The 12,579-nt window shown below is 36.4% G+C and overlaps 1 protein-coding gene across 1 annotated transcript in view; it reads left to right on the forward strand.

Moving 5' to 3' along the window:
* ERICH3 (glutamate rich 3) overlaps positions 1–12,579 on the forward strand; it is a 114,101-nt gene that overhangs the window by 64,330 nt on the left and 37,192 nt on the right. The window contains exons 10-11 of the mRNA XM_010381098.2: positions 4,908–5,209; positions 11,879–12,115. Coding sequence (XP_010379400.2) covers positions 4,908–5,209; positions 11,879–12,115 — 539 coding nt within the window. The remainder of the gene's footprint in view (positions 1–4,907; positions 5,210–11,878; positions 12,116–12,579) is intronic.

Consider the following 12,579-nt stretch of genomic DNA (forward strand, 5'->3'; position numbering starts at 1 on the left):
AGACAAGAGTCATGAGGATTGTGTTATTTTATGTAGGATGGTTAGGAAGGGCCTCTCTGATGAGATGTCTTTTGAGCAGAAACCATAAAAAAAAAAAAAGTTGCTTTCTTGAAATAGCTTTTGAGATAGAGGAAATGCATATACAGAAGGCGTGAAGCAGGCACACGTTTGGTGTGTCTAAGGTAGCTTGGCCAGAGCGAAAGGAATAGAACCATGAAATTGGAGATGAGGTCAGAGAGACCATGAGGGCAAGCCACGTAGAGTCCTAGAGTCGTTGCAAGGACTTTAACTTTTATCTGAGAAAGATGGGAATCTTCTAAGGTGTGTTTTGAGCAATGACTTATCATGATCTAATAGTAACTCTTATGGGAAAAATAAACAAGGGAGTGTGGGGAAAATAGCAGAAACTGCTTTAATCCAGAGAAGAGATAATGGTGGAATGAGTTAGAAGTAATTTTAAAGGTAGAGCTTACTGATGAATTGGATGCAGGAAATGAGATAAAGAGCAGAGTCAAAGATGTTTCAATTTTTTTTTTGTCTTGAATAATTGGAAAGAAGTCCAGTTAACATGTATGTAAGATGAGACTGTGGAAGAAGCAGGTTTTTGGGGTGGAATGAAGCAGTTTTGGTTGAGGACACATTGAGTCTGAGACATGTATGAGATAAGCAAGTAGAGATGCTGAGTAGGCAGTTGAATATACGAATCCGGGTGAGGTGAGAGGTCCAGGCTGGAGATGTAAATACTGAGACTGGTTTTTATACAGATGACATTTATAAGATTGCTTAAGAATTGAACATAGAGAAGATGTCTGAGTAATGAGTGTCACTCTATTTAAAAGATGAGGGAGATAAAGAGGAACTGGCCTAAGAAGGAAAGACAGTGAGTAGAAAGAGAACCTAGAGAGAGTAGTATCTTGGAAATAAAGAAAATGGTTAAAGAATAAGGGCATGATTAATGGAGTTGAATGTGTGGATAGGTAAAGTAAAATGAAGACTCAGGATTGGACATTGATTTGGTAGTGTGTTGGCTACTGGTGATCATGGCACAAGTTACAGTGCAGCAATTGGGGTGTAAGCTTTCTTAGAGTGGGTTTAAAAAATAATTGGAGAAGAACTAAGGCCAGAGACTATAGAGAAGTTTTAAAAAGAATTTTGCTATAAAGAATGGTAATTAGGTGGTAGCCAGGAGGAAGAACATAGGGGTTCAAGGAAGGCTCTTTATTTTTTAAGATGGGAGATACTATAATATGTTTATATGCTGATGCAAAGGATTATTGAATACCTTAGAGAAGAAGAAACGTGACGTATGACATAAAGGGTGGAGATTTCTGGAGATAAATACTTGGGTAGACTGGAGAAGATGAGATGTAGGGCTCAAGTAGGGGTATAAGCCTTAAGAAGAGGAGAAACATTCTTGTATGGTAACAGGAGGAAAGAAAGAGGGCATACAAGATAGAGCCGTAAGTTGCTATTAATAGATGTGCTGGGAACAACTGGAAGCTCTCTGCTGATTGTTTCTATTTCTTAAACAATACATAAATTTATTAGCTGAGGATAAGGCTGAGAGAATAGGGGTTGGGTGTTTCCAGAGAGATAAGAGCATAAAAGAATCATCCAGAGAATGGAAGATTGAATGGCCTAGGGCAAGATAGTATCAGTGCCCATCTGTACTTAGGGACCACATGAACTGCCTTCCCATTCCAACTCAGATATGCTATCTCCTTATTTGGGGGCAGGTCATTTCACACAGTTCTGTTTAATTCCCAGGAAAGCTAATAAATATCTACAATCATCCATGTGCAAATATATTACATTCTTTTGGAGTTGTGGTATAAATCCAAGCTGTAAATTATTAACCCTGAGCACTTTCTATGGAAGTTCAGTACCAAAATCTGACTGACAGCATTTACTCTCATTCCACACTCACTAGCCTCTGTATAATTCTTTCTATGATTTCAACACTTGGTCCCCTCTAGATTCTTTCTTCAACCTTTTCAAATAATAACATCAAAATGGTTGCAATATTAAAGAATAAGGCCTTTGACTCTCAACCGAAATTCATGGTTCTTACAGAAGAATCGTTTTCAATTTTTTTGTTAACTTCATAACCATTTTTCCAGTGAAATCTGTGAAGGCCCAAAATGGAACAGTACATTGCCATTGGCTGTCTCCCTGTTGCAGGTCAGGTAAAAGTTGAGTCAGACTGGTTTAAATGGGACAGGGTTAGGTGAGTGAGTGTTAGAGCCTTGCTTGTTTGTCCTCTTCCTCACTTGAGACTTTTCTGGTTATTCTAGAGACCATGACACTGCAGAACTCCATGGAGAGTTGAGAACTACCCCAAAGGAGACTGATAGCACTTACTATCTTCTGTACCTTTGGTTTTTTTTTTGTCACACCCATAATGATACTTTTAGTTATATTAAGCAATGCACACTAGTTCCTCCAATACATTCAAAATGAAATTAATTTTAATTTATTTTAAAAATGCCAGTCCCTGAAACATTTATGATGAGAAAAAGGAGGACATGGTACAATAAAATAACAGAAAATTATATTTCTAAAATGATTAGGAATTACCTGTTTAAGGTCCTCAGAAAACAAGAAAAGCTGAGCAGTGATCACTTCCAAAGTGTAAGGTTCCACAACTGTCCTCATCTCTCAATTATAGGAACTGTTTGAAGAGGCATAGTAATTTTCAATTGCTAGCATGAAACATGGGAAGAAATGCCTAACCATGTAGAATGCAGACGGCTTTGAGCTTTAGTAATCATAATCAACACCTCAAATTATATTCAGAAGTCAAATAGGTAGTCAGTGACGAGGAGAGCAGATGTTGCTCACTTTGTTTGTCCAATTCCCTTCAGCAGATGGGCAATAAAAAGTCTGTGCATGCAGTAGGGAGGCATCAAAGCCTTTACGCAGCCACAACATAAACTAAAAGTAACAGCATATCAGAGGCTCCAAATCAATGAATTTGGTGTTGCAATTGATAAGGGAAGAACAGCTTGAATAGAAGGCAATGCTAGTAATCATATTCTGTGAAGATTCATGACACCTTTATTCCAAGGAAAGCAATGTGCTAAGCACATCATCATTATAGTCAAGAAATATTTATCGTGCTTAATATGGGTGAGATAAGTATAATCTTGTTATCTCATTTTTTACAGCCTGATAGTTACTTTGAGTGCAAATCCTTTTAGCTTTATTTTATGGGGAGATATTGAAAAGTTAAGTGATATAACTCAGTTCTCATATTTGCTTGTTGGAAAAATGTATTAAGATCAATTCCTTTGCTAATTCTATACTGCAGATGGCTGAAATTTAGTGAAATCTTCAGTTTCAGAAATTGCCATTGGATTTGTTCGGGTTGAGGCATTTTTCAGATTTTACGTATTATTCCTATTCTTCTGGGACTGGCAAGTCTTGACTGCTTGCTGATCCCTTTCACCTACCCACTATAAATTCAGTTCTCTGATAGTTGTGTCACATGGAGAGAGGGGGATGTGAGTAGTTCTAGAGAAAGAAAATGAAGAGACTGATAACTACTAGATACTTTTTTCAGATCATGAATTTTATCCAGGTCTTGCCAGAAGCTTCTCCAGATTGTATTAGTGTCAGCTGAGAGAGTGTGACATTTGTCTGTGTAACTAGTTATCTCTCCTAGTTATATCATAACTAGGAACTGGAGGCCTACACCTGTAATAGACCAATATGGTTGTGCTTCAGTACGATGTGATGGAGCCTAGCAGTCTTGAGCTAGAATCCAGCTCCGTCACCCACATACTGGGTGACCTTGAACTGCTAGAGCCTTTTAAGCCTCAGTTTTCTCATTTGTAAAGTGGTGATGATCGTTCTTAATTTATTGGTCTATGAGGTAATGAATTCCTTAAGATAATGGATATAGAGTACCCAGAAAAGAGCTTGGCACAGCGAGTGCTCAATAATCTTATCATTATCATAATCATCATTTTTATTAATATATATATTATTATCATTGGAATTCTTATTTTAATATCAACTTAGATATAAAAAAGCTTTAGAAGACAATTTATTCACATTACTTTTGTTATAATGGACTTGAAAGTTTGAATGTCATAATGCATTCAGATTATCTGCATGGTTCACCAGATTTGACTTGGAATGACTTCATAACCTCTATAAATTATTGCCATTTTTGAGGAATAAGAACTTATTACCAGTAAAAATCACCAGAAGACTGTAGTAAAGACTCCAAAAGACCATTCTAAAAGCAATAATGACAGTTCTATGAAAATAAGTGTACAAACTCCTGAGTTATTTACCTAAAAGATGCAACAATATTTGACTGTATATATTACTTTAAAAAATCAATCATATTTATTTAGAGCCAATCTTGTAAGTCCTTTGTTACTGTTGTTGTGTTGTTAAAATATGTTATCAGACTGAATGGCATCTTGCTTCTTCTGACCATTTTTATATCAGCTTCTCTCTGTTTATAAATCTGCATGTTCTATTATCACATAATTCTCATTTAAAGACTTGAAATATATTTTTATGTATGTAAAATTATATACCCATCTATATTTCTGTATCTATGATACATGTTATTGTTTAGGGCCAAAAATATTCTTGAAGGCACAGATTTTAGTTTGAAACTATAGTTCTTGGTTGATATTTTATTTTATTTTGTTTACTATTTTGGATAATATTATTAAGAATTTGTTGTGTTTGTTTACAATAGTTTAGTATCAAAAAAGAAGAGTTTATTTTTAATTAGTTTTTTAATTGTTTTTATTAGTGTATACTATAATCAAAATATTTTTGTATCTTTTTTACTAGTATAAGAGATAAGTGCTTTCAAAAGTTTTGAGGTTCCATTGTGCTGTCTATAAGGGTTAACAAACACTTCCTGTTAATATTTTTCATAGGTGCATTATTGCAATGGGCCTTGACAAAAAAACATCTTTGCCAAAATCTAGGAAAGAAAAGAGCACTGAGAAAGGGGAGGAACTGAAGAAGGCTGAGGGGAAAGTGAGGCAAGAGAGGGAGTATGTGATACCAAAAAGAAATGAGATCAAGAAGAACCAAACCTCTGTCTCAGCCAAATTTTCAGCTCAAGAAATAAAAACAGGGCTCAAAGAAGTTATAACTGCTGTGGAGGAAATGACAAGTAAAGGAAAACCAGGACAAGATGTCTGGGAAGACGACCAGGAAAATACTTTAAAATATGGTAATCAACAACACAAGTTTCTTTTCTTGTTGCTGCGGCTGTTTCATTTGTCTTTGAAGTGTGATTATCAAAATTTTCAAAAATACTCATTAAATGTTACCCAGCTGTGGACTTTAGGCAGCTCTGTTACTGTGGGGCGTCCCTGACCTCCTTCCTCTGCTATTTTGTATGGAGTCCTTTGTCACCTACCTTAGAGGTGGGCAGACCTAACCCCCGAAAGGTTAGAGGTTCTTGCTGCAGAGATGAGGAGGGAAAATAGAGTATATGTCAATATGAGTTAGAGACTCTATTGACTCTGTTGACTTCTGCATTTTGACCAAATATAATTTTACCTATTTTAAAAGTTTTTGCAAGTACTGTTTTTCATGAAATTGATGAATTGCTTTGACACCAGGTAGGTGCAACCTATATAATTATATGGTGATAGAGTATTCCATAACTAAAAACAGTTGGCTATAGGCTTAGGGTTGTAGAACCTATCTGTCTACTGTTTTTCGCTTTCTTCTTTATTCTCTGTTCTCTCCTTCTTCCTCTCTCCTGCCTTCCCCTGCTTCTCTGTCTCCCTCTCTCCATACACATACACCCACCCCACCCCCACACACATGCACACATGCACATTCATATATATACATACACGCATACATATGCAGGCATGTCTCATTTTATTGTGCTCACTTTATTGCACAAGCTTTGCAAATATAGCACTTTTTATAAATTAAAAGTTTGTGGCAACCCTGCATCAAAGTCTATCAGCCTCATTTTTCCAACAGCATGTGCTCACCTCATCTCTGTGTCACATTTTGTCAATATTTCTGACTTTTTCATTATTATGATATCTGTCATGGTGATCTGTGGTCAGTGATCTGTGTTGTTACCATTGCAATTGTTTTGGGATGCCATGAGCTGTACCCTGTAAGAAAGTGAACTTAATCAATGTTCTGACTGCTCCAATGACCAGTTGTTCTCCAGTCTCTCCCCTCTCCTTGGTCTTCTCTGTTTCCTAACACACAATAGTATTGAAATTAGGTTAATTAATAACCCTATACAATATACTCTAGATGTTCAAGTGAAAGGAAGAGTCTCATGTCTTTCACTTTAAATCAAAAGAATTGATTAAGCTTAGTGAGGAAGGCATATTAAAGGCAAGATATGCTAAAAGCTAGGCCACTTGTGCCAAACAGTTAGCCAAGTTGTGAATACAAAAGTAAAGTTCCTGAAGGAAGTTAAGAGTGCTACTTCAAGTGGACATGTGCATGATAAAAAAGAAATCTTTATTGCTGATATATAGAGAGTTTAGTGGTCTTGATAGAAGATCTAACTAGCCACAACATTCTCATAAGCCAAAGACTAAGTCAGAGCAAGGCCCTAACTCTCTTCAATTCTATGAAGGCCGAGCGAGGTGAAGAAGCTGCAGAAGAGAAGTATGAGGCTAGCAGAGGTTGGTTCATGAGGGTTAAAGAAGCCATCTCCATAGCATAAAAGTGTGAGGTGAAGTGGCAAGTGCTGATGTAGGAGCTGCTGCAATTTTATCCAGAAGACTAGCTAAGATCATTTATAAATGTAGTTACATTAAACAGTAGGTCTTCAGTGTAGATGAAATAGCCTTACATTGAAAAATATGTCATCTAGGACTTTCATAGCTAGAGAGGAGAAGTCAACACCTGATTTCAAAGCTTCAAAGGATAGGCTGACTCTTCTTTTAGCGGCCAGTGCAGCTGGTGAGTTCATGATGAAGCCAATGCTCATTTAGCATTCAAAAAATCCTAGGGCCCTTAAGCCGTATGCTAAATTTTATCTGCTTCTGCTCTATAAATGAAACAAACAAAGCCTGGATGACAGCACATCTACTTACAGCATGGTTTGTGGAGTATTTTCAGCCCACTGTTGAGACCTACTTCTCAGGGAAAAAGATTTCTTTCAACATATTACCAGTCATTGACAATGTACCTGGTCACTCAAGAACTTTGATGAAGATGTGTAGTGCGATAATGTTGTTTTCATGCCTGCTAACACAACATCCATTCTGTTATTATCCTTATGGATCAAGAAGTAATTTCAGATCTTAAAGAGTATATTTTATAAGGCTATAACTGCCATAGATAGTGATTCCTCTGATGGATCAGGGCAAATTCAGTTGGAACCTTTCTGGAAAGGATTCACAATTCTAGACACCATTAAGAACATTCATGATTCATGGAAGGAGGTAAAAATATCAACATGAACAGGAGTTTGAAAGAAGGTGATTTTAGCCCTCATGGGTGACTTTGAGGCGCTCAAGACTTTGGTGGAGGGAGTAATTGCAGATGTGGTAGAAATAGCAAGAGAATTAGAAGTGGGGCCTAAGATGAGATTGAATTGTTGTAATCTCATGATAAAACTTGAATAGATAAGGAGTTGCTTCTTAGGGATGAACAGAGAAAGAAGTTTCCTGAGATGGAATTTACTCTTCTTGAAGATGCTGTGAACATTGTTGAAATGACAACAAAGAATTTAGAATATATATAAAATGTATTAGTTGATAAAGGAGTGGCAGGATTTGAGAGGATGGAGCCCAATTTTGAAAGAGGTTTTACTGTGAGTAAATGCTATTAAACAGCATTGCATGCTACAGATAAATCTTTATGAAAGCAAGAGTCAATAGATGTGGCAAACTTTATTGTTGTCTTGTTTTAATAAATTTCCACAGCCACCCCAGCCTTCAGCAACCACCACCCCGATCAGTCAGGAACCATTAACATCAAGGGAATAACCTCCACCAGCAAAAAGACAATGACCAGCTAAGGCTCAGATGATTGTTAGCATCTTTTATCAATAAAGTGATTTTAGTTAAGGTGTATACATTTTTTATAATAATATAATATAATGCTGTTGGGTACTCAATAGACTGTAGCATAGTAGGAACATAATTTTGGATGCAGTAGGAAACCAAAAAGTTTATGTGACTATCTTTTTTGCAATGACCTGGAACTCAACGTGCAATATCCCTGAGGTATACCTGTATATTGAATATATATAGGTATACATTCAGGGGTATAGGTATGCTTGTATATACTTACACGTGTATATAGGTATGCCTGTATATACTTATACCTAAAGCAGTAGTAACAACAATAATAAAAGTACCAAGCACTGAGCACTGAACTAGGCACTGTGCACACACAATCTCATTTTATCCTCACCATTCAACATGGTAGGTATTATTACTTCAATTTTACAGGCTGGGAAATTGAGGCTTAGATACACAAAAAGAAAGTAGCAGAACAATAATTTGCACCCAGGTTTGTCTAATTCCAAAGCTCAGTTTTTCAAACACTGTACAACCTTCTATTACAAGTTAGCCTACCCACTACATGGTTGTGATAGTGTGTCCAAAGTATCAGAAAGGGAGAACTGCCTGTGTGTCCCTCATTCTCAGGAGACAAAGCCTGGTTAGGGGGCACAATAACCATGGGTTGGAGTGACCTGTGGAAGGGCTGGCTTCGAGAAAGGGACAACTTCTAGGTATCTTCTTCCCCACCTCACATTTTTGCTGCCCAAGTGTTTCAGGAATCCAAGAGAATAATTACAGGGCTGTTATAGCGCTAGACCTCATGTTGGATTACTACTGAATATAGTGAATCTTTTACAAAAGATTTCACTTAGAACAGTTTTACCAGCTCACCATTCTTCACAATCTCTTCTAGTCTTTGTCTTATCTTGGCATGAGAATTTTAATATATCTGTAGCAATAGTAATCACAGAGGTATTAACAAATAGGATGTGTTTTCATGTGTTTTAACTTTGAAGACATGGTGGTTTATGGAAGTCATGTTCAGTGGAAGCTTTTCATTTTCTTCTTTTTTTTTCTTAAACCAACATAACTAGTGCCATGAGTGATGTACTTTGTACTCATGATACCTATGATAAAGTTTTTCCTGGAGTCTCTCTTCCGTGTTGGCTAGCTAATGGACTTTAAATGTTCATTTCCGTTTTTAAAAACGCAGCCACAGCAGCAAGGGTTCAGCTCTCTGCATAATAGTCGCTGATGTAAGGGCAGCAAGAAGTTTGAATCGAGGTCAGCAAGATTAGGTTGTGGCTAGATTGATGTTGACCTGGTGTTGACTCACGTCCTCATTAGTGGGGATGGTAAACAACAAGCTAATTAAATTCTCTAGAAGAAGGCAAATGGGATGGGGAGAACAGAAGAAATTATGTAAAAGGTTTTAGAAAGCATGCCACTGTTTTTTATTCATATCAAAAACGTGAGTAGATGGCACAAAGGTGGTGTGCTTTGAGCTATAATGCCAATGGAAGGCTTGTGGTTAATAGAAAGCTAATATTTAAATGTGATGATAGCAGGGATAGAATAAAACCAGGGCAGCCTTGACTTTATGTTTGAGAGAAAACACAAAATATGATGCCGGGACTGTTCTTGTGGTTCACTTCATATTCCTTCACTTTTGTGCTGTGCTTCAATTATATAATTGTAATTGTGTCCTAATTGCGGGCACTTGTACTGCCTGATTTTAGTCAGGTGCCTCGACTAAAGTGTGTTTCTGTCAAAGGAGTACATATCATTTGTGATTTCTCCTGTTCTATAATCTACTCCTTTCGCTACGCAATCACAAGGACTATTAGTACTAATCCATAAAATTTATTATGCACCTGCTCTTCATGGCACTGTGCTAAGCATGTTTCAGGGATTATTGCTCTCAATCCTCACCACAGCATTGTATTACCCATGTTACAGATGGAGAAACTGAAGCTTAAAGACAAATTGCTCAAGGTCACATAGTTAGTAAGTGTTTTAACTGGGTCTTGGGCACATGAATGCCTGATTCCCAAACCCTCACATTTCACTACTATGTAACACTACGGATGGAATTACAGCAATCCACTCATATTCTCTCTGGCCCTCTGCTTATCTTATGATCAGTAGCAAGCACCTGTAGTGTGATATATGTATGTGTATTCTGCAGCTAATCTCACCTTTCTCTTTTGGGAAGTCTTCCTTGAGACCCTAAAATGACTTTCCGCTCTCTTTTCATTCCATTCTGCTTACTTGACACTACTTCACACAATTAATTATATGTCCTATATAAAAATCCATAGCAATCCAGCCCAGTTGTGTTGAAAAACACATTGCTGAGGATCACATATTAAAAACTACTATAAAGTGAGTACAGTGTTTCTTGTGTACCTACATCTTATTCCCTCAATAGAAATTGGAGAGTCCTTCATGGCAGGGAATGTCTTATTGTAGTGTCTTCTGTCTTGCAGTTTTATCCTCTTAAACATAGAAGATTCTCAAAAAATAGGCTTATTGATTGATAGTTAACAGGGTTATCCTATAACTTGGGAATTATCCTATAACTTGGCCGATAATACTTGGATCAAAATATTTGCTCATTTTTATTAGTATTTTCTGTTTGTGTCTAGCAATATAAAGCAAATTCTTTATCTTCTTGCTTATTTTACAATTTTGGTTTACTGATATTCATATTTTGTATTTAAATGTATTAAATCTCTTTTGTGGAAACATTTTTGTGATTATCTAATTTTCTTTGTTACAGGTTTTGATTTCACTTTTCCCCTTCTATCTCCCTCATTCTCTGTATTTACAGAACTTTCTGCATATGCACAGGGCATACATTTCTAGATTAAGTTTCTTTCACTGGGTGGACAGCTCTCAAGTAAATTACCCGAGAGGCCCACCCCTGCACTGACAGAGAAGCCAGAATAGCTAATAACTAAAACACACAACATTGAGAAACCTTTATTTTCATGGTAATTTTTATTTTAAGGATAATTGTTTATTTGCTTAATTGGTTCTGCATGAGATCCTTTTGCTCTCTATCCTTGGCATGTTGTCACTTCAAGATTTTTAGTTTTTCATGGAAGAAAAGGGGGAACAATTAAATATGAAAGGTGAAAAATTATAACCACGAGGGACAGCTGGAGTTTATCTGATGTGACAATTTCCTTTTCCTGCTACAGATTTTTTGCACCTCTGCAGGGAATAAAGCAAATAGGTGACTGTGACAGGAATATTCTATTTTGTATAAATTTTTATCATTGAAATGTAATTATTTCATTTATTGTTGAAATGAAGAAGGCATATGATTTCAGTTCTGGCCTACATGTAGAAGGCTTCATAATGCCTTTTCTTGATGTCCATTTGTTTCTTAAAGAATGTGCTATTCACAGTGTTACTTCTCAGGGCCTTTGGACTTGATTAATTGAATTTTTCCACTTCACTATTCATTAAGTTGATATCCAAATATTTTGAACACTTTTCATATGAAATATGACCTCACTGGATCTCCAAATTAACTTTCATTATTATAATCCTGTTCTCTTCATTTTTAATTTATTTCTAATTTATTGTTTTATATCAAGTTCTTCTCTTTCCATTTTGGTTATTTTAGATGATGATGTTCATTTGTAAATGAACTTTTATTAGGTTTCAGCCTTGTCATTTGGAGCTTCATTTCTTTTGTGCTCTTGTGTATGTAGGAATCTTTGATCATTTGCTGTTAGTTTTCCATGTTCACTAATTGAACGAAAGAGAAGAAGCAAAGAAAGGCTCAGAGAAGAGAGGATAATGGAGTCAAAGTTCTCATTAGAGAGAAATAGGTTAAGATAAGGGGTTCTATTTTCATTCTTATAGTGGAGATTTTCTTTTTTCAGAGTACGAAGAAGATTTTGAAGTAGATGAGGAGAAACAAGGTGAAAAAGCTAATGAAGAAGGACAGGCCGATGTTCAAATGAATGGAAGACCACAGTCACCTTTGGATGATAAAAGAGATCATTTAGACCCTGAAAAAGAGAATGAAACCTCATCACAGAAGGCACCAGATGCCCATAACAATGTGAAAGATGAGAATGATGGATGCTCTGAGAGTGAACTGGAAGAGGATAAACAAGGCGAGTTGTTCAGCTTATCATGTAACATAGGCTGTTTATTGAGTGTGTGTACTACTTTTCTTTGTTTTCTATTTAATGAAATAATCCTCTTTTTTTCTCTTGAATATATATATATATTTAACTTTTAAATAAGGGGTACATGAGAAGGTTTGTTACACAGATAAACTTATGTCATGGGGGTTCGTCGTACACATTATTTCATCACCTAGGTATTAAACCTAGCACACATTAGTTATTTTTCCTGATCCTCTTTCTCCTCCCATGCTCCACCCTTCAACAGGCCCCAGTGTTTGTTGTTCCCCACTATGTGTCCATGTGTTCTCATCATTTAGCTCCCACTTTTGAGAGCGTGAGGTAATTTGTTACCTTCGTACTTTATTAATGCAGCTTCAAAAATCTAATGAAAGAGGGCGTAAAACAAATCTGTCTGTAACTATTTTAGAAGGTAAAGGAATCTTAAAAAG

The sequence above is a fragment of the Rhinopithecus roxellana genome, chromosome 12, assembly GCF_007565055.1.
Source record: "Rhinopithecus roxellana isolate Shanxi Qingling chromosome 12, ASM756505v1, whole genome shotgun sequence".
NCBI classification, from domain to species: Eukaryota; Metazoa; Chordata; class Mammalia; order Primates; family Cercopithecidae; genus Rhinopithecus; species Rhinopithecus roxellana.